General features: G+C 36.6%; 1 protein-coding gene across 1 annotated transcript; it reads right to left on the bottom strand.

Moving 5' to 3' along the window:
* Positions 1 to 1,607: 1,607 nt before the first annotated feature.
* Positions 1,608 to 26,260, bottom strand: MSH4 (mutS homolog 4). The gene is made up of 20 exons (XM_069020350.1): positions 26,005 to 26,260; positions 23,810 to 23,974; positions 22,838 to 23,001; positions 20,176 to 20,286; positions 19,306 to 19,421; positions 18,505 to 18,678; positions 16,122 to 16,294; positions 15,278 to 15,345; positions 12,982 to 13,056; positions 12,516 to 12,580; positions 11,786 to 11,955; positions 10,814 to 10,950; positions 10,301 to 10,404; positions 9,343 to 9,467; positions 8,039 to 8,239; positions 6,731 to 6,849; positions 6,085 to 6,213; positions 4,452 to 4,626; positions 2,754 to 2,842; positions 1,608 to 2,397 (listed from the first exon to the last, which is right to left on the bottom strand). Exons 1-20 carry the CDS (start codon positions 26,258 to 26,260, stop codon positions 2,212 to 2,214), a joined length of 2,802 nt encoding a protein of 933 aa, XP_068876451.1. The 3' UTR covers positions 1,608 to 2,211.
* Positions 26,261 to 26,305: the final 45 nt, after the last annotated feature.

Genomic DNA, 26,305 nt, shown 5'->3' with positions numbered 1-26,305 from the left:
GTCTTGGCCTGAAGAACGTGCTGCAGCATTTCATGGCCCTGCACACACATAGATATGAGAATTCCTGTATTCAATTGCCAAAATATTTACACACAAAATGAAAACAGCTCACTGGCCTGCGTAACACTGGAGGTTGTGTTCTCAGCTGCTCAGAGATATGTAGTGGTTGCATGTGCTCCATATAATACAGTGGTGCCCATGACTGGGTCCACTGGTGCTGAGGAAAGCCGATTCCTTAAATGACTCCTGTCACTCCTTTACTCCAGAGTGTTTATTCCTCCACTGTTGGAACACCAGCTTTATTCTAAACAATTTTCCCAAGCTTCACATGTGAATGAAATACACATGACTCCTTAAATAAAGTAAAAGACAATCTACCATTGTTCATCAACTTCAAAGCAACCACCCTTAGTGGCAATAAAGCAACAACTGAGTGTGAGATTTGTACTCTGGAATCATCCCAAAGGGTTACCTTTGTTTTTAAAACAACGTCTGGTCTGTAACCTTCTTAGCATTCCGCATAGTGTCCAACTAGTTCAGGAGAGGGTGTGTACAGTCCTGCATACTCCACCTTTATTACATGAGTAGAGAACAAATTAAAGCCACAACAGAGTTGCAATGTACAAAAGAAGCTGCAGGTCACAAAGTAAAAGAGTCTCAACGGGAGGTAACAGTCTGCAGCAAACAGGAGATGCAAAAGACATGCTGCCTGTCTTTTCTTTTTAAAGTCAACTATTTGGGTGGGAGTGTCCAGCTAAGAGGCAGCACAGTCTGTTCAGAGATGCATTCTATGCACACAGTAGTATTTTCTGTATTACTGATAGCATCCCCTCTCACCCTAACCCTAACCTGACCCCTATCCCAGCCCCAATCATGCCTCGGTCCTCCGGCCCCGGAACCCCCAGCGGACACGGGCAGGATCCGGACCAGAAGGCCCGGCCCAAGTGCCGGGAGCAGGCCCGGTTCAGCCCAGGCGCGCGCCGCTCAGGGGCGCGGGGCCCCAGGGCGGCTGCGCGGGGCGGGGTCGAGGTAATTTAATCCTCCGGAAATCGACTGCCGGCAATTTGCTCACTCCGAGCACGGTGTGGGCAGGAGTTCTCGCTCCGGGCTCCCCAGGTGAGGCGCGGGGGCTTCGGTCTCCTCTCCTGTCGTCCCCCCTCCCCTTCCTTCTCCCCGTACTCCCCTCTTTCTGCTCCTTTCCCCCTCTTCCCTCTCCTCCCCGCCACACCCCCCTTCCCCCCCTACGCGATCCCTCCACACTCCTTCCTCTCCTGTCCCTGCCCCGCTACCCCCTTCTACTCCCACTCTCCCCTCCACCCGGCCTTTCCATTCCTCTCCCGCTTCCCTCCGCACCCGGACCTCTCTCCCTAACCCTCCTCATTCCGCCCCCCAGTCTCTCCTCTTTCCCCGTCCTCCCCTCTCCTTCTTTCCCCGCAGCCGCGGGGCTCGGGGGACCGGAGAATAAAGCCCAGAGCGCCGAAGCCCGGCACCTCCCGCCTTCGCTGGAAAAAACAAAGATAAACTCCTTCAAGCTGGAATACACGGTTACAGTCACTCAATGAAGTTGTGCATAAAAAAAACAAAACAACAACAAACTCCAGGAAGAATGACGTTCAACGTTTTATTGATTTCTTGTTACTAACTCTCTAAACAAAAACTGATCAACAGTATCAATACCCCAGTAATATACTGTTACTGTATTACAAAAAAGCTCTGGTTGCCCAGTTCTGGAGAGGCAGCAGAGCCGGACTGCCTGTGTTATGTTGGGTTACACATAATGACTGAGTTACGACCCTTCTTGAGTAGCGAACAAGAGTATTTCTGGATGCAGGTTCAACAGTGCAAGTAAAGATCATCTATGCAAGATAACTGAACCATCTGTTTCTAAGTGCTTTTTGTATCAGATATAAGAACTATTGTAACAGATATATCACTTCAAAAATACTAAACATTATTTTTTTTTTTGTCTCTAAAATGATGAGAATTATACAATTTATTGTGAAAAAGAATTGTGTTTCTCATAGAAAGTAAATGCTTCTATTCCACATATGTTGGAGGGGAAAAACCCATAAAGGATATGGTCTTCAATCAGTGAGTATAATTTAGACTAACAATTAAAATTATAAAACCATGTGAAAAGACAGTATTAATACTATGGGAAAGACCAGAATCATCTTGTAGTCATAACAACATAACAGCCTATGTTATACATTATTGTTGCTCATCATTTTTTGCGGGCATGGGACAACTGGCTTCATACTTTTTCTTCAGGCCTTTCAAATATACACGCAAACTGTCTGGGTCCAGTCGAGAGTTTCTGGCAGTCTGAACCAATCTCATTGCTAACTGGTATGCAGCTCTCTGTTGCATCATCTCAGGAGTGCTTTTCTGACTGTGCTGTTCTTAAAAATATACACACATTAAAATTTGAAATAAATGATGTTCTATTACAAAAATACTAGTAATTAGCTATTCTCCAGCCTATTTTTGATCTCACAATTCTTGGTTTACAACAAACATTACATCCAATACTCCTTTAGCCTAAGGGCCATTTTGCGTTGTCAGCTAACAGTGACCTTCAGTATAACCTTTTTGTGAAATACAAAGTTTCCTTTCCAGAAATACAAAGTTTAATGAAATCTGTTTTCATTAAAACACAGGCAGTGCTTATCCCGCATCCTTTCAGAAACTGAAAATACATCCGAGTTTTATAAAAACTAAGAAATACAGCATTATAATTTTCTACTACATACCAAAATTTGTTTTGCAATGTGATTTGTGATTTCCTTTGCATCCAAAATTATGGATGATGGTAGGGAGGACACTTCTGCAGCTTTTAGTCCTAAACATATAAAACACAAATCAGGATTTTTAAAATGTAATTTTTATCCCTACCTTCCACATTATGTCTTCCAGAATTAACCTAGCCTATTTTTCTAAGGGAAAAAGATTTACTTTTTATTAAAATAATTTTGGTATATTTTCGCTTTGTGTGTGTTTTTTGGTGGTTTTTGTGTGTGGTATGTTTGTTTTTTGGGTTTTGTTGTTGTTTTGGTTTTTGGGTTTTTTTTGGTTAATAAACAATATGGTTCTGAGAGTTACAAAATAAAATTTCTACTTTGTTTTAATGCTATCTCTAAAATACACCTCAAGTTACTGCTGGTAATACTGTAAATGGGCAGAATGAGACATACGGGGTTTAAAGGAAAAAAATGGCACCATGGTGTTAACAGCTTTCTCGGTTCAGTTTTTTAAATTTGGCAGTAAATATGGAGGTTGTGCTAACTGTACTCTCAATTATATCCAGTGGACATGGATTTCATTTTTCAACTTTTTTGTTGCCAACAGCCAAATTTCCAGATACTCTGGGTAAGAAAGAGATATAAATATTTTTTTCTGCCCTAACATGATTTTTAAAATTTTTCCTTTGTCTGTGCCCCTGGAAAATCTGTGGTTCATTGGGTGGTTTAATACAGCAGGTTTAAAAATTAAAAAGGGTCACGAAGAGCCCTTGCACTCTTTCTTAGAATGCGACTTTGCTGAAGTAAGGTAAAGCCAAGACACAAACTCTGAGTTTCTAAAGGTCTCCTGTTCTCTGTTACTCTCTAAACATACAATTCTTCTGAGTTAATGATGGTGTAGCATCTAAAATTGAGCTTGTGTTGCCAAAGTTAAACAAACTTATTCAGAAATTCCGATCAAGGAAAGTTTTAAGTCCCATTATTTGAAGCTTAACTGGAATAATTTCTAGTCTTCGGTTACCAATAGCTTGCAAAAGTCATGTGTAGCTATCTTCCTCTTGATTAACTGTTACCTAAATCAAGGAATCAACATCAAAATCTAGGATTTGGAAACATACAGTTTTCTTTAAATCTTTGTCACTCACTCACTCTTTATTGACCCATAATCAATCTGCACAACCTACACTATAACTTAGAAATTAAAAGGGAAAGTAAATCCACTTTTCAGAGAACACCGATGCTTTTGTGTACCCTCTCAAAATTGCCTTAGCCTAATATACTGTAAAATTCCTCTCCTTTTTAAAAGAAATTAGATTCCTTTTTGCTAATCAAAGAGGGCCAACCTGCTATTAACTAGTCATATCATTGCTTATGGCAGATACATCTTTAAGTCTCTTCCATTCACTTCCCTAAGTGTGGGTTAAATGAACTCAAGTAGTGTATGCTCAGAGTGACTCAACTCTTTCACTACAAAATATCACGTAAGTTCTTCATACTACCCGAAACTACTATCTCACTACATGGTTTCTTAAAACACTCAGGTGTTTAGAACAAATTACAGATCTGCAGATCTCTGTATCTCTCTTTGAGAGAGAGAGAGACAAACTCAAGAGAAACCTGTCATCAGAAAAATACCATTTGATGCATAACAACTGAAATAGTATCTTATGTTAACTTTTACCAACTGTAAGTCACAGTGGAATCCATTACCGTAGTTCTTTTCCTCTGTGTATCCTTTAGAAAGTGTGTAAGTGTAAGCAATTTTCTCCTTATTTCCAGCACTGCTTCTCACATGTTGCACTTCAAAATGGTAGTTTTCCACATTGGGATATAAAGCATCTATATGGCATAGTTCCAGGAAGTGTGTAGCAAACAGTGTAAATGCCTAAATAAGGAAACAAGAATGAAAATTTATTTAGGAAATTATCCAGAAATAAACTGCAATAAATAAGAAAAATTATCTCACAGATGTCCAGGTTTTCCTGCAAAACACTGAAAAGCTGGCTTTAAATTACTAAAGCAAATTAAAATCCTTAAGGGATGCGTTCTACCATTGGCAAGTACATCTTTTCCATCTGGGGATTCTCCCGCTCATTTCTCAACAGAAGGAAAACACAGTATCAGAAACAAAAGGAAACCCATAATGCTTACAAAATCTGACCAGTGTTGATTGGAATGACTGTCGAATGGTTGCTTAATTCTCTCAAAGAATTCTTTATCAAAAGTACAAGCAACAGAAAGAATCTGAGCCTTTCAAACCAAAAAACCCACAAAGTACTCTGAATAAACTCTGAGGAGAAACAAACACCTGCACACTCAAAAGGCTTGTAACAGCCACCTGAGGTTGATCACATAAAGCTTGCAATCCATCTGAAATTATCTTCCACTTATCTAAACAAGTTTCTAACCTCTGTGAGCAATTCACAAGTTGTGTGGAACTACCACTGTATTTTGAAAGGTAACCACCAGGTAAAGAGGTTCACCTTTACCATTCAAGCATAAAGCAAAACGAAAAGTAAACTAAATAAGTAAAACAAAATGGAGCAGGTTATTCTCTTTCCAGACAGTTACAAGCTTGCAAGCAAAGTTGGAAAGATACGGTGACCAGTGTACTGGTTTTAGATGGACTAGAATTAGTTTTTTTCATAGTAGCTTGTGTTGCACTGATAACTCACCCATGTTTTAGCCACTGCAGAGCAGCGTTTGCACAGCACCAACGGCTGTTCTGCTCCTCACCCTGCCCCACCAGTGAGCAGGGTGGGGGTGTTCATGGAGCTGGGAGGGGACACAGCCAGGATGGCTGACCCAAACTGACCCCAGGAATATCTCACACCATACTACAACACCACAATAAAAAACTGTGAGGACGGAGGAGAAAGGAGGGACATTCGGCATTATGGTAACAGTCACTGAGCTGAAATATGGCATTGCAGGAAATGGCTGAACATCTGCCTGCCGATAGGAAGTAGTGAATGAATTCCTTATTTTGCTTCTGCATGTGGCTTTCCTTTACTTACTAAAGTGTCTTTATCTCAGCCTACACATTCTTGTACTTTTACCTTTCTGATCTCTCCCCCATCTCACTACGGGGAGCAAGCGAGCAGCTGGGAGGGGTTTAGCAGCCAACAGGGGTTAAATCACAACAACCAGTGAACAGAACTGCAGCTTATGTCAGCATGTTTCCTCTATCACCGTAAGTCTCACCATTCACCAGTTATGAAAAATATCGTATTTAACCAAGAAATCTTTGAAAAACTGATGTTAAATTATGAGAAAATACTGTATTTACTTTCAGGGTGACAAAACAATTCTAAGGCTTAAATTTCTTTCAAAACAGAATTACCTTTAAATTCAGCAAATATTCACAGGCAGCATAACAAATGCCGATACCTTCTTCAGCACTGGTACCTCTGCCAAGTTCATCAATAATGATGAGTGATTTATCATTAGCATTTTGGATGATGTACGTTATCTAGAAAAATATTCAACGTGTTATCATTCCTATAAATGGGTTTTTTAAAAATAGGCATTTTTAATGTTACCCAGATGGAACGTAATGCAGAAATCTAAAAAAAATCTCTTGAGATACAACGATTTTACCTTTCCAAAGCTTTCAAACAGCTGTCAATTCCAATCAAGTGAAGACTCACACTACAGCACTCTTTCTCTTTTCCACTGAACATATCACCCTCAAAATGGTAACAGTTTGTGAGAAGAAACTGAGAGAGCTTAGGCCCCTACAAATAATAGTTTAAAGTCTAAGCAAACCCAAAAATGCTGAAAGTACTATCTAACAGAGCACTGATTTTTACTCACATTGGAATATCTTTCTATTTAAGAGATGCCTGGTTTTCTGTGGTTTATCATAAAACAGACGAAGACTGAATTTCTTACTAAAAGCACACTCTTTCAGTGGAAATATAGTAGTACAATTTCTACTGGCTTAACAGTAAAAATGGGCCTTGGACCTGGATAGCTGTATTTCATACCTCTTTCATTTCCTTCATGAACGTGGATGCATTTGTTTCAATATCATCATCCATACCTATTCTGGTAAAAATCTGCTCTGCGATTCGAAAAGAACAATACTCTGCTGGGACATAAGAACCTACAAAGCAAATAAAATACAAGTTTTTCTTATTCTATGACATTTGCCTGAATACGTCTCTGGGGACAAAAAATTGCTTTCATGCTTGGTTTCTGTGCACAGCAGAGAATGCATCTTCCTTGACAGAGTTTTGCAAGATTATGTTCTACCATTAATTTATAAGAAAAAAGTTATTATCTAGATAGGATAATTAAAGAAGCTTATCAGTAAAACTTTTAAGAAATCATACGCCTGAAGCTGTTTGTCTGTCTAAAGGGATGCAGAAAAAAGAATAAACTCTAGGATTGTTTTACATTTCCGTGGCTGCTGATTTACCAGCCCCAAGAAATCTCTGTTTCCCAAAATCAAGATTATGTTGCCGTCATCAGACTTCAAAGCACATTAGTTTTACCAAACAGAAAAGAACAAGAACCTTTTGCCAAAAACTTTTCGGTCTGCTTTATTCATATTAAACTCACATTTTTGAGAGCAATTCCTCAAGAACTTGCAGTTACTGGGGACTGAAACCACAAATACATGATGGATAAATTTTATTCTCCACTGCTAAGTAGCTTCATTCTATAGATCTTTGATTTGTGCTACCAGACTTACTTCTAAGAAAAAAGTCATGAGGAATTCCTGAATATAGGAATGAGTCTCAGTTAGACTTGACAAACAGTTGGTTTACTTTTATAATTTTAGTAACAGAACCTTGCAGTAATTGTTACTACTTTTATTTGCAGTGGTTGATTATTATCCATTAATTGTACTTGTTCCGAAACATGTTTCTCTACATAATTTAGGTACGTTCAAGGTCATCTGTTTCTTTTGGATGACTAACGCACATGTCTGACCAGCATACTTGAAGGACACTCACTGTCAATCTAGCATAGGGTGCTAGATTGGGTTATGGTGCTCCAAAGAACTAGAGCATGCAACTGTGCTTCTCTAAAGATAGACTGGGGAGGTTTCCAAGATACACAGATAGGGCCCCGTAAGTTTCCAATAGCAGATGAAAAACCCTACAGTTGCCTCTGTCAGCAATGCAAGAGCTGGTAGAAGCAAATGGACTATGAACTACCTGTTGGTATTTTATTTAGATATAACGTTATTCTGGAAGCTAAATCATTCAACTTTATAGGTATTTTTAACCACACCAAAAAAAAAAAAAAAAAGCTGAAGATGATTAATATTGTACACTCTTACTTACCAATTTGTGCCATAATTTGACAGAGAGCAATCTGTTTTAGGTATGTTGATTTTCCGCTCATATTTGGTCCTGTAATAATGACAAAATTGCTGCCCTCTGTCAGGTACGTGTTGTTAGACACAGGTTTTTCCATAGCTATCTTTTCAAGAATGGGATGCCATCCCTGCTTGATTGCTAAAGTATCGGTAAATTCTGGACGAACTAAATGAGAAAAAAGATGTAAAACACCAAGGAGTAAGCATGGAAACCTCTACATTATTAAACTAGTATGTTTTGAAATAAAGTTAATTCTTGCAGAGCAGAGCTCTTGGCAAGAATTACCAGCCACTTTCAGGTATAGATTCTGATTGCCATGCAAGCCTTCATTATTTACGACTACAAAAAGAAACCCGTAACTAAAACTTTACTTCTAAATTAACATTCTGTGTTTTTGTTCCCTAGTAAGTAGGGCTGGACTCCAGTAATAAAAATACAGAGAATGGAAGTATTTTTAATAATTTTTCTTTTATGCTGCTAAAAGCATATAAAGTACAAGGGTCGTGGACTCCTGTTACTTCTACATATGTACCCTGTATCTACATGGTAAACAAGGAAGTAGCACTCCTTCTATTTTTGTTACATGTTACCATATTGATTATTTGGGAATATACCACACCTACAAAGATCCATTCGATGTTTGAACTATCTCTACGGATTTCCGTCAGAATACGGTTCTTTTCTGAATCAATTACACATGGCTCCACTTTATCTACCAGCATTAATGGAAGACAGTGTGCTAATTTATATATTGCAGAACTCGGCTAGGGAAGAGGACAAACAATATGCAGATGAGCATTTAATCCTGGACTCCTTAGTAGACTCTGCTTCCAAAAATGTTGGGAAGTATGTCTAAAATGTCTAAAAGTGTTCCAGAAACTGAAGAAACTGAAGAGAAACAGTTAGACATGCATTTTGTTTTACAGTATATACTTAACTTTGATCTGCTCATATTATCTTCCTGTGGCTAGAACAGAAAAAAGCATAAACTCAGAATGCCCATACACTTACTGCTTTTCAACAGAATATGCCCAAACTGTCTATTTTGAGAAGGGTGACTGGGAAGGCTTACGGCAGCTAACTGGCAGAATTTCAATGAATGGAAGCAGAAAGAACATCAGCGTAAAATTGGCAACGGCAGACGAGAGACACTCACCTAAAGAGTACTGAGATGCAGAAAAAGAAATGGAACCAGACAAAACAGCCTGGTCGTTCTCCATCAGAAGGGTCTTTATCTGGCCCATAACAGAATCAAAGAAGAAACTTACCATAATCGGAAAGAGTGCAGGCGTGGGCAAATGAAAGCAGCATATCCAGCATAGACACAATGTCGGACAGCTTGTATAAGCAATGAATGTGTTCATAGATCTCATTCAGTAGTTTACACACTATTCTGAAATAAGACACTGATTTAGCTGTTGCACGGCGCATCCTGTCGCTTTATACAATCGACAGAATTAAAGGAACTATAATGTTCATACTGCATACATTGGTATAAAAAGTCACTCATAAAATGCGATCATGTCTACCAGATGTGAGCAAATGTATAAATTCTTTGTAGTAAATTATGATCTTGTACCATCATCTCAGCTAACATTCTGCTGATCAGACACAAGACACATACCACTAATACCAACAGCTCATATGAAAGCTTCGCACAGAGAATGAACTAAAAATATAGCTACGGAATCAAGTATGTTTTATTAACATGTGAAATGTGACTCTGATTCCCTTAGACCTTCATGTCAATAAAACCCCTACATGGTTACTAGAAAGAATTTCCATTCAGCTGACAGGTAACATTACACTTATTAAATTGTGAATCGGAGAGGAAAGCGATGTGACATGCAGCAAGGACAAGATACAGAAATAGACAGTTCTACTCTAAATAAAAGGAACTGACTAAAAGTTACAATTCTGCATTACTGATGCAAAACTAATGCATTCATTGTGCCATTTTGTGTAGGTAATTCACCCATAAAAATTTTACATAATGAACACTTCTATTAATAAATGCCAATATATTTGCAATCACGTTTAATACAATACGCACATTATGGGGTTTTTTTTGTCTCAGGAGGTACACTTGAACAATGTTGCTTTAGACTATTTCTGAAAGTAGCCATAACTTAACAGAAAGATAGCTTTAAAAAAACATGTAATTAGCTGTTAATTGGAGAAAATAAATGTACTTAGCAAATATCAACTAGTTTTAACAGGTCTTACAAGTAGGTCATGTGATATATTTCTCTCAGGGACTCCTGACATCTTTCATTCATTTTTATTAAATCTGCTGAAGTGAAGCTATATGTGTTTTTCGTTTTTGTTATCTATGGGAAATTGAAACCAACAATCAGAGCTTGCCTTACTATCAGAAAGAAAAACAGTTTCTAAAAACCAGTTTGGGAACCATATGGGGAAACAGAAAAAACAGTGCCCAGTTTAATTTTTACTATGTAAGTTCTAATGAAAATTCCATTTAAGACAACAATTAGCAAGATATACAACTTTATTCTTGCACAAAACATAATTGCATGTACTTGCACATTTTTTTATTATATAACTGAATATAGGGTAGTTATAAAAACATCCCAATTAAACCTTCATTTACTTCTAAATATCTTCACTGAAATTATTTTTTTTTGTTGTTTACTGTATAATGTGTACTTTATTAATGTATTACATATCTTAAGTAAAGTATATAAATATATTATGCTAAAACATATCTTGTACAGATACCTTTGTAAATTCTGAAGGAAGCTGGCCATTAGGTAATGTTGAACAATCAGCATTCATCTGGATAAAAAATCCACGAGCAGAGCTGAAACTTGTTTTCATTGGCAGGCTGTACTTTTCTGCAAGTTGCGTTATCATACCTACGTACCACATACAAAGATTTAACCCAAATTACATACATGCATGTACATACGCACAGATCCACACACTTGCGCCGGTACAAAGATGGGAACTGTTAATGGAAGGTTTCAGGAATAAAAAACTAGTATCACCTGTATTTTTCACTAGGTATGAATGTAGAATTAGAATAAGACAGGAACTTTGTAACATACGACAGGTGCTAAAGTTTCTGACACTCTTTTAGGTTTCCAATTATAGACTAAACTAAGATGGCCCTTTAGCTAGAAATCAACAGTTTACACTAAAAAAAAGGAAATCAGTTTCAGAAGAATTTTTTTTCTTCTATTTTGACATAATGACAAACAGGAAGGTTACTAAAACACAGTAACCCACATCATGCTAAAACTCCTTTTGTTTGTATTTTCCAACTCTTAATACCTTAGTTAAAAGGTAGTCCACAGATAGATCAAGACTGCTTAAAATATGAAGAACAGAGAGCTCAGATATTTTAAATGAAGAAGGTAAACCAAAGATTTACACGTTTTATGCAAAATGTTTTAGGTGGAGTAATTCTGTTCCTTTACTTCAACTTTTTTTGCACTTTAGGAGGACAAGGACTAATGGAGCTTTGAATATAGGAATCGCCTTATAATTATTCAATTTCATTAAAATAAAACTGATTTTTTATCCTGAAATGGAGAATCTCAGTTGCTTATCAACGACAATCAATTCATCCCAATACTAAATACTTTTTACATATGAGAAGGTTATAACATATATAATTACATGGCTTCTAGACATCAAATGCAATGTACTTTAAACTCCAAATAAATAAAAATTTTAGTTTAGAAATACCTGCTATGTCATCAACAATTTCTGTGTATGTTCTACGAGCTATGTCAAGGAATTCATTGATGTTAGGTTTAACAGCATAGCACTTCTGGGTCCTCATACTCAGACATCCTTTTGTGTATCTTGTATCATCATTAATTACAGTTGTAATCTTTTCAAGTATAATTCCAAATCTGCAATATCATTTGTATCACTACTTAGATACATAATACTTTACAATTTTTACTTGCAACATCATCCCCAAATTACAAGTAACAGTATTACAAATAAGTGAAGCTACTTTCAAACTACCTACTGTTAAAACAAAACACTATATTTCATTTCTATTTTCACCTCAGAATGATGCGTGACTATACCAAAGTCTGACTAAAAATACTATTCACATCTTTGGGAGATAGAAATTATTTTTCAAATATACATTTTTTTCAAATACACAACACTTGATTTTTGCATTATTATGGAGACTCTAGGAAACCACTACTCTTGTCTTTTCAGAATTATTTCTAAGGGAGTTCAGTTCAGCAGCAACTCTGCTATCACGGCTAGCTCTCTTGCTTTTTTCCTGTATTCTTTAGTTGAAAATTAGATTTTCTGACAATTAAAATCAGCTTTTAGCTAAAAAAAATAAGCTATATCCATAACTATAAATGAGCAAAGATGCAACATCTTTAATCTTACAGGCACTTTTGAGATGAGAGTTTCTAACACAGTAGCTAAGTGTTAAGATAAATACCTTGTATCTTCAAGAGAATTGTAATAAGCCTTTAGCAGCTGTGTGCTACAGCTTCTTAAAGCAGCCTGTTGAAGATTAAAATACGGACATGACAGTTACTTCTTTTTGAAGCCTTTTTGAAGGACTGAAAGTTTTCAGATTCAGTGAGGCTAATCAGCAGTTGTGTAAATAGTCTGTGGAATCTGAGCAGGAGTTTCAGTTAAATGTTTGTTATATAATAAATTATTCAAGTAATAGTAGGAATCCTGCTCTTCACAGTATTATACTCAAATGTGTATTTTTAATTGGTGTTTAGAATCAAGGGATTATGTGTTCTGTAACTGATATTCCTTTTTTACTTTATTGATCCCTTCCAACTTGAGATATTCTATGAAATTTAATAAACTGCGCTTCATAAAAATAAAGACAAAATGGTCTGCATTTTATTTAAAAAAAAAAAAAAAAAGAAAGAAAAAAGACAGCTTACTTTCAGAGGCTCCACAAGTTCTAAGGTATGCTTCAGGTAGATTAAATTAGTTATTTTTGATTCAGCGGTTTTAACCTGTTGAAAAATTTCCCGAATATTGGAGGTATTTGTATGACTGTTTTAAAAAGTACTTAAGAACTAGAACTCGTATTCTTCACACTAACAGGCTTATACATTTAATGAAAATGCCTGAAACACTTCATAAGCTCACTTTGACAACTTTGTGTCTGCACAAAAAATGTTTACCTAAATTTTACATTGCTGTGATAGTTTGTCCATCAGTAGTTAAGATCTTCCTATGTTTGAACTGATAATGACTGACTCTAAGAACACCCTGCCAGCCCAAGCTGTGAAAACTTCATCTTCTATGTACACTTAACTCTATACAAGCGCTACACAATTTGTAGACTATTTCAAAGCAAATACGTTATGTGTTATAATGAAGCACACAACCTTTTCCATTGATGCTGTTAAACACAACATAACCCAGTTTGGTTGATTTCTCTTTGGTTAATGCATGTACATCCTTAAACATCTGCTCACATGATAATACAAAAAATCCAGTAAATATTTCAAATTTTTTCTCACAATAATGACTGCTCTTCAAAATCTTTCATTCACAGAAACCCTCAACCTTGTTTTGTACGCCCCATTAACGCTTACGATGAAGAATTTTGCTGCTGACATTAGGGCATAGCATATGCAGTACACGTGCACTGTGCAACAGGATTTTAAGTAAGTAACATAGGTAAGCATAGATAAGCACACGAACATAGGAGCATGGCCCCATGTGAAATCTTTTCTCACTCATATATAGTATCTCCTTACTCTTGTGACTGAGGGCATCTCTTATCTTACAGTCATATAAAGTTTTTTTCTGTAAAAAACAGAACTGAAGAGTGCTAAATGCATGAATGGAGAAATTATAATCTCCAAATAAATATGGGGTCTAAGTCCCATGAAGGAATCAGAGATCAAAAGAACAGATGTGGTCATACATGAAAAGGTGGTAGTGGAATGGATCTTTGACTAATTAGTTCTTACAGAAATTTTAACTGAACTGGTGTTAAAAGTGAATCTTTGCACACGATACATTTAAGACCAAAGGCAGTAAAGGATTTCACAATTGACATGATTTTTCAAGTACCACATCTCAGCAAGATTGTCAGTTGACAGCCTCCTTAGGACGAGAGAATGCTCATGCTGAACACACCACTCACACATTTAGTAACTGAAACTGTAGGCTTTTCAGATGTGCATCTCATCTGCTGACTGGTGGAAGGTTTACAATGAAAATTTTTATGGAGAGCAGGAATGAAACATACTGAACTGCCTAGTCCAGCATTTGATAAAAGCAACTGAGCTAGCACTTGAACAAGCATGTCTGTTGCATGAATGCCCTGCTATATTGGAGCCAGCCAACAGTGAAAACACTGCAGTAAAAAGGTTTGGTGTACATGGTCCTGTGCATACATAGAAGTGTTCTGTGTGACAGTTTTAGTCATAAAGATGAACTCATGAATTCATGTTACACATTTCTACAAGGAAAGCTGGGAGCAATACACATTCTGGATTTTGATTATGTCATTAAAGACATTTACCTGCATTTAGTACTGTCCTGTTTGAGTCTGTGCCTGATTTCTTTAACTAGCATTAGACAAATCCTTTATCTAAGCAGGTAAATCAGCATGTGAAAAGACACCAAGAGGTGAAAGAGTTGTCAGTATCTAAGATGCTGGTACACAAGCCTAAACATAAGGAATCACCAGCCTCAGAAGCAGTGGCAGAAATATCCAGCTCAAGTACAGTAGGCCAATGTTAACTTAGAACACCGTGGTTTCAATATTCTTACTGGAAACAGAGTGGAGGTTCAGTTACCTCAAACTCACTGTAGTTAACTATTGGGTCTGGTGTCAACCAAGATCCACTGGTGAACTACATGTATTTATTCAGTTTTGGTATTTGTATTACATGTGTTAACATACAGACTGATATATGAGGGAAGGTCGGATGAAAAAAGTAATCTTGCTTTGAGATGTAACAGTCACTAGGGCTGTAAGTCACTAGACACATTTTTCATTTATGCTCATGTGAAGAAAATTGTTCTCCTCTCTCTCATCTGAATTGACTGTTGAATAAAATGTATACTTATGAGGAATAAAGGTGGGGAGTGATGAAAGAGTAAACATTTTTGGAAGTATATTTGCATAAATTAAGATGAATTATAGATATCACATTTATATATTGAATGTTATAGACAGATAATTGATTTTGTAACGTGTATTTTGAAACATACTGTATCTTGCTTTGGAATTTGTACCAAAACTGAAAGTAGTTGTTCTGTGTCCAGGAATTTTGAGATAACTGTAAAACAAAAGTACAGGACACATCAGAAATTAAACTGAAATTGTAGGAAGATGTATTTTCTTTTAAAGCACAAAGTTACTTAGCTATACAAATGCTAATCTTTTCCTTACATTCTATTGTCACAAATTATTGACATATATGGTAAAAACTAGGTTAAAAATAGCTACTCTCTGAATTATTTTGTCGTAACTATACTTACTATACCTAAGCATGCAGGGATTATTGTATAGGTAGACATCTGTAAATTCAGAAATACTTTTTTTTCTTAGATTGAATCATATTTCTCTTATGATACAGATTAAGATTATATGATCCAGCTTCATGTGGACTAATTCTAGTATTGTATTTTACCTTTCTCTGGACCACATGTTTTTTTCCTGAAGCAACTGGAAAAAAATATTTATACGGAAGTATTACTTAAGCAAGGTGTTTGCTTTTTCATGTATACATAATATATGCTTGTATACATCAAACATAATACATACCTAGCCATACAGGTAAAGAGACAAACTCCAATTCTTTGAAAAGGCTATTGGCTCACATACTTCTATACACTTTATCAGAGAAATTCACTTTTCTAAACAAAATACTTGAGTAGCGTATCACTATGATAATACAGATAACTTCAAAAAATTAAGTGCCCACTGCGCCACCTAACAAACCATTAAAAAATACTTTTCAAAACATACTGAGTCACACTACATACTTTCCTATATTAGAAAAAAATGTTTAAAAAGAAATTTAATATTAGGTGTTACAAAATAAACTACTACCTGCTTGAAGACCAAAAAAGAGCTCCTCATCCTGGAGCAATTCCTGAACACAGTCCAGTCTTGTGTTAATTGTTTCAGCATCAACTAGAGGTTCCAGGATATTGGATCTAAGTCTTCGACTTCCACCGGGAGTTTTAGTGTAATTTAGAACACCAAGAAGTGTGTGACTATTCCTTTGAAAATAAAATAGACGTGAAGAATACAGGCACCAAAAAAAGATGGCAAGTGTCACGTAAGAGTATCCTACAAATCTGAGGCACGCTCTGGCATGCTTAGTGTCTCCCTGTTTGCCATGTATACTATATGAACTACAGCAGCTTAGGAAGCCAGATTCAATGTAATTTAATATAATATTACCCCTCAATTATGTAAGTATAGAAATACATTTGTACTTAGCATTTTATTCATTTTTTGTAGTACTATTCCATCACTACTACAGCGGTAACATCTACATTTTCCCTCTCAATTAAGCTGAAGTGAACAAAACTAAAATAAACTAAAAAAATGAACAAATCAACCCTACACAAGGAGGCAAATTTTCAAATTATAATCAGAGAACAAATACTAAGCAGAACTATTTACTTGAAATACATTTCTGAAAATTATTTAAAATACTTAGAAGTCCAAAAGAGAAATAATCTTTGGTTTTATTTTTTAAAGAACTTATTTCAGTCAATACAGGCACTAAATAACATGCTTATAATTTGTCAATACTATTTTCATCTTTTTGGCTTTTACATGTAACATATCCCAGGGTTTCACACTTAAGAGTGATTGCACCTGTGTAGAATAAGCCATCTATAATATTTACACCTACTACACAGCTAAACAGTTTTAGAAACCTGAAATCTTCTTTGCTATTGGCTGGAAGAAGACCCGTGAAATACTGGGGCCACATTAACATATTGATTTAAACCAGAACTCAAATAGGAAGAAGCCTGATACAATTACACAAAACAAACACCATGAAGATAGGTAGGTAGGTAGGTAGGTAGGTAGGTAGGTAGGTAGGTAGGTAGTCAGGTACAGCGAGCAGAAACACCCTGAAATACCATGGCGTAAAAAAGCAAAGCAATAGTCAAAAGAATTTTAAAAAAGGGGAGGAAATCCAAACCCAGTTGTATTGAGGGTGCATATACCCTACCATGCAACTCATGACAACACTTAAGTGGAACTCTACATTTGGGAGGCTATCCACAGTGCCTGTCCTTAAGCAACTGAGGACTTACTTCTCTGCACAGTTAAATGAAGAGAGACCAAGTTCCTCCAGAATTAAGACTGGCACACAAATTTGACTTCGGTATTTCTAGTGCGTGCCTGTACTATTAACTTTTACCTGTTGATACCTAATACAAAGGTATCTACCCCAGCTTTGGAGGTAAGACCTATAAAAACAGCTATGTTTGGCTGATTCAAACTTGCCAATGGATCAGCAATAATTCTTCATCAATAATGCTAAAAAAAACCCCCAGAGAAACTTGAAGCAGTTTACTGTTGCTCAGTTCCTCTTATAACCACCTTCCTCTCAAAACCATCTGTGAAATTATGAACAGAAAAATATTTTTTCAGAAAAATATTGCTCCAAAAGTACCTTTCAAGGCAAGGCATTCTGTGGTTCTACTGCACCTATCCAAGAGGAAAGCTCTTACGAACAGTACTTGGAAGAATGAGGAATCTCCAGGCTCCCCTTTTTATATCGGGGTGGTTAAGTGGATATCTAAACAGAGGTGGATCTCGGAACCTGACAGGCAGCAAAATGCAAGTTCCAAGTATTTCTCTTGCTATCCAGAAGTGTAAGAGTCTGGAGAAGGTAAGCCTTGAAGTTTCTTCTGCCTAGAAGGCAACTAACTCCCAATGAAGGAAGCGCTCCAAGAATTGATCTCCATATGGAAAACTACCATGCAATCAAGTACCATATTGCATATTACCATCACTATAGAAATTACTCTCTTTGCCACTATTAGATCTAAAAAACCAAAACAACCTTTCAAGGCTGAAGCACGTATCTTGCGTAAAATGAGTAAAATGCATGTATTTCAATCCAACATAAGAAACTTCTTGCAGAAATACTGCCTCTTTCATTTACTAGTCTGTGAAATTCTGCATAAATAAAATTTTAAAGTCTGATTAAAGCATACACAGCAATGTAAAGATGATTATGCATCATCTCTTTCTACAATTCACTTTAGGATTTCCTGTGCTAGAAATTTTGTGCTGAACTGTAACGTATTTCTCTGTCAAAATATTTTTTTAGAAGCTCTGAATGGTATGCAAGTTCTCTCATATAGAAATAAATATAATGGTCTGCTCTTTGACACAAATGTCAAGGAAACTTAGTGAAATCCATCTTTATAAAAATGTAACTTGGAAAAACTACTCTTACCGAGAATCTCTGTTATTAATTACCAGTTCAAGATTTTGTGCTGATGACGAATCTATCATAGCTGTTTTCTCGCTCCCCTGGAAACGCACCTTGAGCGATTTAGGAGCATAAACGGCGTTTTGAATAAATTCAACATATTTTAGCAAAGCAGCAGCAGCTGCAAGACAGTAATACCTTGGAAAGAAACAATCTTTAATGAATGTTGAATACTGCTATTAAAACGCCACAAAAGCAGTGCACTACAGAAATAACATTCACACTACTGCAGCTTGGCAACTACTGCAATTGATAGCACTGAAAAAGCAGTATATTTTAAATATGCACAAACCCATGTCTAGTGAACATATATTCACGCAAATCAAATATTCATAAATGTTTGAGTCTGTACACTTGATAGCCTACACTATATAGCTGGTACTGTGAACATACATATTTCAACACATACATGTGACTTGAAGATCCTGGTCACCAAGTATCAACACTTAAAATTGTTGATACATGGAAAATGCTTGCTGAGGCCAGAAAGAAAGGCAATCATAGCTCTTAAAAGGTATCTTTAAGGAAAGAATGAAAAAGATAAAGTGGAAAGCTGTGAAAACTCAAAAGAGCACCCGACTATGTAACAGGCTTTCTATTTACATTTCTAGATATATCAGAAACACTGGAGGGCAAAATAAAAAGACAGCTCTGTGATGATTTTCTAACTTTTGCAACACGACACAGACATATGTAGTGAGTACATAAAACGATTTTGTTAAAAACTTATCTGGACACAGTATGCTTTTCCTTATTTAAACGTACTTCGATTGGACCTCCATGAAAATGGTGCTAAATTCAGATGCACACAATTGTTCTATGTACTCCAAACCCTTTGTTTCATTGAAGTATTTTCTCTGGACAGTTGTAAAAGTCACATTCTATGAAGACGGGGATGAAAGCAAATAGTTTTAAAAGTTGCATCAGAGAGACTTCTGTATTTTTCTAGTAATACCTGTTTCCAAGAAATCTATCAACTGATTCCGCAATCTGTCTTCATAGAAGTATTCATTCTACCTTACTAGCACAAGCAGGTCAATGTAACTGAAGGTGTGTGATGCACAAGTAATTTATGTGAGAAAAAGAGGAGAGAGGTCAGGAAGTAGAAGAGCACTCATGAAGAAGCCATCAGCTCTGTAGGCACGAAGCAGTTCAGGTAGTAATTAATAGTATTTTAAAGGTTCTGAGGCTTTAATACTCATAAATTACTTATACAAGTTCATCTCATCCTCTTTTACCCTGACAGTGCTCTTTTTCCTATTCTATGATACATCAGCGCCATTGATTTATCAGGTTGAGAGAACAAGGGAGAAGCAAAGAGAATACTTCATTATTTAAAAATTTCTGTATCTTTCCTAGGTTCGGTATTACTCAAATTACTCAATGCCACAAATTCAAGACTTTCAGCTTTAATCAGCAATATATTTATCTCTGTAACTGTCAGTATTAGAAGTAGCAGCATGGGAGCTGCATTTAGTTTATTCGTTACCATTGTAAAATTAGACCTGAGAATCACAGAAAACAAAATCTGTCCGCATTGAGGATTTTAAAAGTAGCGTAAAACTCTCAAATCAACCATCACATAAAAGTGATCAACAAGAACTCTAAAACATTGAAAGAAATTTTAGATCTTACCTTGAAATGCTCCGTTATCAGACTGAACAATTTTGTTGTGTTCCCTGCATCACAAGCAGTGTTCGACATTATTATTTCTAGCGGTGTTAAAATCTTGAGTTTAGTAATAACCTGAACAAAAAGTTCAAGATAATTCAATTTAAAAAATGATATAATCTAAAATATTTTAGACAATAATGAACAGCAATCATGAAATACAGAACCCTTGTATTTTAAAATCAGTTCAAGTTCCAAATTTTCTACGCTAATGAGTCAAATTCATATGTATCTAAATATACACAAAACTAAATTAAAAACAAACAAACAAACAAAATTTAGAGCTTATCCTCTGTTATTTGAACACAAAATCATACTCGCTGTTGAAGCAAGAGAGAAATATCCAAAACTATAGTCAATGGCTATGATGGGGTAGAAGGACTTATTTCAACAGATGGCAGCTTTCTGGGCTTGCAGCTGAAAGGTTAAAGGTACTCTGGATGATGAAGAAATGCAATGTCAGAATACTACTAATCTTTTGATTGAGACTAGTTTTTGATTTTGCTTTAACCTCCTCTAGTAACATTTATCTCGGTATTAACATGGCTAAAAAAGTGTATATTTTACCAACTTTATGTTATACACACCCTCTGTAGACATTTAAAGTAGACTATATGCTCTTCTACTTGTTGACTGTATAAGAAAGGACAAACAACATTATGCATTTATGTTCATTTATACCAGCATTCACAAATTCTCAAGGGAGGAACATGAAGAAACAGACTATATTTTAACTGCTTAGAAGTTAGGATGTGCAAGAAGGGACAGATGATGTCACAATGAAAAGGTAAACAAGCATAAAAAATAAACAAAATAAATCATCTAAGGGCATTTGGGGTGGGAGGGCTGTCACTGCCCTTCATATCTACTAATCATTAGAAAGTTTTTTTCCAGTGGCATCACAGTTCAGCAAATCCTGAAGAACTTAAAGAATACAATAAACTTTCCTGAATTTATCTGCAGAACATTCAAAAACAAAAGTATGCACAAGAAGGACAAAATATAGCAGGCTGGATACCAATCACTAGGCAAAGCATGGATTCAGAGAGTGTAAGAAAACAGCTGATCGGCAGATAGACAATATTGTTGAAAGGAGTAACATGATGGTGTCTTTACAAACAGATTGTGTGAATCTGCTTGCAGATAGGGCCAGAGACTTGTAGATAAGGAAGTAATGGGACAAACCATCAATTTCAAAAACTGGTACTAATTGATACGGACTGCTGCTTAGCCAAGGTCATGCTCTACTCCTGAACTTTGAGAAGAACAAAGACTCAATAGGTTATGAATATTTTAACTCCCCCACCCAGGGTGAACTCACAGCTCATTTTAACGGTCATGTATCATATGTTATACAGGGGGGAGCATATTAACAGGGACATGTAGTAGGCAGATTGGGAAGTCTGTATCTCCCAAGTACCTCAGCCAATACGGAATGGGCAAAGGTGATGCAGCCAAGAAGATTAGGATAAAAAGGAGGCTGCAGTCCTCCAACAATTTGAGAGACCCCATAGGGAAATGCACCATGGCCTCTCCCTTTGTTCATGAATAAAAGGTACAGGACACCTCTGTCTCCTCTGTGGACATAAACCCCCAGTGACATGAATTTTTTCACACACTGTTAAAGGTGTGAGAGATTAAGGCTAGAAATTAGGCTGTTAGGGCGTTTCCCGCATTAGGGGAAAAGTAGTTGTACAGTAGCATCTCTCTTCTTTTGACTGAATGGTGAGTGCAGTATCAGGTATGAGCACAGAATGGAGAACTCCGTAATCTAAATAGAAAATTAGGAACATATGTGTACAAATAAAAACGCCAGCTTTTATAACGGTAAGGCAGGAAAACAATGAACAATCTGGCCATAGCCTGAGAGGCAGTTATAAAGGATGTTCAATATGTAGCTATGTGTTAAGACCAGAACAGGCTTTAAAAGCACTAATGCTTAAAAATAAAACAAAACAGAGAAACCCCAAACATTATACAACATCTGTTTTAGTAAACAGATTTGATGGTTGTTTACATCCTGAGTCAGAGCTAGTTACCGTCCTAATAAAGCTTTTGTTTCTTTGAATATTGTAAAGATGCTACAAGCCACATTATTTTCTAGCATGCATAACTACAACAAAACCATGAAAGATGTTTCACTAATGGTGCTGCTGCATAAACCAGAGATTACTCACCAAATTAATGCAGAACATGCAGTGCTGGCCATAAGTTGAGCGAATTTCATTTCTAACTGAGAAGGAATATTTAAGTAACCAAAGCTAGACCTATAATTACCACACACACACACATTTATGCAGTTCTGTTCTCAGAGTTTTTCGTCTGATGAAGAACATTTGCAAGTTCTACTACCATATATTGCCCAATGCTCTTCCAAACAAGGCATCTCAGTCCCACATACGGTGTATTTTGCAGAGAGCCTATTTTTCTTTTGAGAAACATTCCTTCCTCTTTAATATCTGAGGCACAGTAAGGAAAATAGCAGTCTTTTCAACACTGCACATTTTCTAGAACTTGTTACTTCCAGTTTTGAAAAATCTCTTCCACAAACTAGAAATTTAACTTCCCATTAGTCGTAAAGTTTTTTTCCACGACAGTAAGTCACAACAACTAGCACAAAAAATACCTTGGCATAAGTTGTGTTGTCTGCAAATTGTGATAGTATCATCTCAGGATTTTTTAAGTCTATACTGGCCATTCCTACTTCACCTCTGGCAAGGCCTCTTCCTTCTACTACAGCTACAATAACCGATGCAACAGTATGAGCAGAAACTGCAGATGAGGATGTAACTGCAAAACAGATGTATATATTCAGTTACATTCAATACAGATGAATGAAAGATTGATCGAGGAGCATCACAAATGACAGAGCAAGGATAAACATGATGCATGAAAGAATCATTATCAGTTCAGTCGTTAAGAACACTAAAGACTGAACTGATAATGATTAGTCAGACTGTGAAAGAACTAACTTTAAATGCCATTACTTTTGCGTTACTAGAGCACATATAGAGCACATATAACATGGCACAAGGCATCATAAGGCACCCTGTAACACCATTTTGCTCATACGAAGCACTGCAAAATGTACTCCCATCAGCTACTGTGTAAGTGTTCTGAAAAACTAGCATTCTACACCTCTGAACACGCATAAAATACATAAAACTTGCATCAAGAAACTTGAGGATTATGTTACATGTGATGTCCAATGCATTGCAAGCCTAAAAATAAACCCTGATTAGAGATGTGCACAAATTTGGGCTCTTTAATGACCACACTACATGTCCACACGTCCACAAATATAATTCAATTTTGGACAATTTGAAAAAAGTCTGAATTCTAACTACACTGATAATTCATACATGAATGCAAAGTAAGTGGCAGGAGGATGCAATACCAAAACATCTTCTCAGTATGTAAAGTAGTATTTTCTTGTTGGTGTATTGTTCCTTGGCAGCATCCTCTGTAGTACAAAACACATTGTATTTTGAGTTTATTTTAGTATCTTAACATATGACATTAAAAATTAAACTATGTTTAACAAAATAACATCAGAAATGTAAGTTGGACTACTTCCTCTAAGAGCTGTTAATCTCACCCGAATATCCCATAAGAGGGGTATGGCTCCTGCAAACAGATCTACCGGAAGAGAGAGGTGTTTTTCCTACACGTGTGCTATTCAGGCCTTGCACAGAAGAAGAACTCGTGAGATTCAAGGTGTTAGCATTTTCTACACAAGAACTTTTGTCCCCAAAATATGATTCTGAGGGGAGAGAGAAATAAGTAAATTACAAAACCAGCCACAACAAATTTTTATGCAGAAACCAATATACAAAAAACAGCTTACAAAACTTCATTTATTATTAGTAGAAATAGAGATATCCAAACAAAACGTCATTCTATGAAAGCTCTCCAGAGTATAAAATTAAATAAAAATCAGACTGCTTTGAAAACAAGCTTGCATTATTATGATTATTTTCTACAATGAGATTACCTGCAGTGCCAATAAAAAAATTTACACTGTTGAACTGAAATAATACAACAGAAGTCACTTTACTACATATCATTTAATATTCAAAAAAATTCTAGATTTATGAAAGAATGCTAAAAATCAACTTTATCTCACCGTTGCCCATCATTTGAAAAATCATTACCTCAAACTGCACATATGTTTATGAAAACCATTTTTTTAAAGCTGAGCATTCTTTTTAAAAAACAGGACAATAAAAGAAAACAGATAACCACTTGGGAACAATAACCCTTTGAATTTATGGGGATCAACTCTCAGAAATCATACAGTAATCTGGGATGTATTTGTTAACAGCAGTTTCTTTTTCGCATGTATTTAAGATCTACCTACTTTTTTAAGTCCTGCAAAATATCTTTGTCTCAGAACACTTTTAAATTCCAATAAATTATTTAAGTAATTTACTTGTTTTCAATTCTCTTGAGATGACTGAAGACGTCCTTAATCTAGTTTAGATAACTGCTTTTTAAGATTAAGAAAATGAATGAAAATATAAACAACAGAACCACTAAAAACTTTAAAAACTCCAGGTATTACAAAACATGCAAGCACAAATGTTTCTGTTTCTTATATTACATTAAAAACTGATGCACAAGACAAAATACTTCAGTACTGTTTTTAGATGATCAATTAACTGCATAACTCTTTATCAAGGTTGGCTGGTACAAAAAATATTTACAGTACTGGGGGGATTCTGGGGTTTGGGTTTTTTGGAGGGTGAAGCAGGATTTTCTTTGTGTTTGTTTGGTTTTTTTTTTTTTTAATCTTAAAACTGTGACAAGTGATAAAAGTATTAGTTCAGACTGTTTGGTTGTGGACTTTTTAAAGAGTGCAAACATCAGCATTGCAATGCATATTGACAATTTTTTTAAAAATAGCATTCACTTAGATTTTGGCATAAGTTCACTCAGAATTTTGGCAGAAGAGACTTCTCTTAGAAGGTACCAAATCTGGCATAACAGGGGGAAAACAGTAATTTTAAAGACCAGATGAACCAAACCATATACAGGTACTTCTTAAACCCAACATTTACGTCATGCCCTATTCGAATTAGCATTCTGTTTTGGGGTTTTTTAGGATTCCTCGGTACTCGTACATATATTACCCAAACCCATTTTACCTAATTTCAAATTTATGCATAATGGAGATATATGTACTTCAGAATTCATTGCAGCAAGTGTTAAAATACTTTCCAACTCTTTTCAGTTTCTTTTCATCTAAAAACACCAGAATTTTAACTTTTTTTGCTGCCTGCCAAGATACGTACTTTGATAGTAGGTTTATGTAAAGGATGGCAAATAGCAGTATTGCATTGTAGGACCACAACATTCTTACCACACATCGAGGACGACAGGCACATAAAACTGTTTCAAAAGCTAGGGAAAAAAATAAACACAAAACCAAAAAACAACAGCAACTAAGCTCCCAAAACAACCAACAAATCAAGCACAAACCCAAAACTCATAACCATTTGAATATGTTTCAGTTCTCTGCTGTAAAGCAAACACCGTGCAGCAATTCAAACACGTTTATTGATCCCACCAGAGAACTCGGCTACTACTAGGTACAGAAAATAAGAGAGATTTATTTAAAGAAGTGCAAGGAACGACTCCCATTGTTCAGGCAGGCTAAATGAAAAAAGGTCTCTATGACTGCGAGTTGCTGCTGCCCCATCTCAGTAAGCACCGCTTTTAACAGCTTTTTCGGAACCCGACCCGAGCAAAGAGACCAGGAGGATAAAGAAAGAGATAAGGCAGAGAGCGTACCTCCTCTTTCGGAAGCCGCTGGCTTCATCGCGCCGCTCCCGGCTACGAGACCTTCCCCGCTGGAGCCGCCCGGCCGTGCCCCACCGCTGGAGGAGCCCGCGCTGCTCTCCGTGCTGTGCGGCGTCTGCAGAAGCCCCAGGGTATAGTGGAACGTCTGCTCCGCTCGCCCGCCCACGCCCGGCGTGGAAGAGCCGCGGCCCGTGTAAGACTCCGACGAGGTGGACGAGGCGGCCACCCGCCCGCCGGCGCCCGCCATGATGCGACCCCTCAGCGCCGCCCCCGGCCCGCGCGGCCCCGCGCC

This window comes from Aphelocoma coerulescens, chromosome 6, assembly GCF_041296385.1.
Source record: "Aphelocoma coerulescens isolate FSJ_1873_10779 chromosome 6, UR_Acoe_1.0, whole genome shotgun sequence".
NCBI lineage: Eukaryota > Metazoa > Chordata > Aves > Passeriformes > Corvidae > Aphelocoma > Aphelocoma coerulescens.
The sequence above is the reverse complement of the archived record's forward strand: the minus strand, read 5'-3'. Positions and strand labels throughout refer to the sequence as shown.

Bases quoted from the DNA above. Each gene is read 5' to 3' on its own strand.
- MSH4 (XM_069020350.1), bottom strand. From the start codon at position 26,260: ATGGCGGGCGCCGGCGGGCGGGTGGCCGCCTCGTCCACCTCGTCGGAG. The intron at 20,287-22,837 runs GTATTTTTTGTG...CTTTTTGTTCAG, and splicing joins ACAACACAACTTATGCCAAG to GTTATTACTAAACTCAAGAT. The intron at 15,346-16,121 runs GTAGTAGTTTAT...TTTGTTTTACAG, and splicing joins CTTTTTTGGTCTTCAAGCAG to TTATCTCAAAATTCCTGGAC.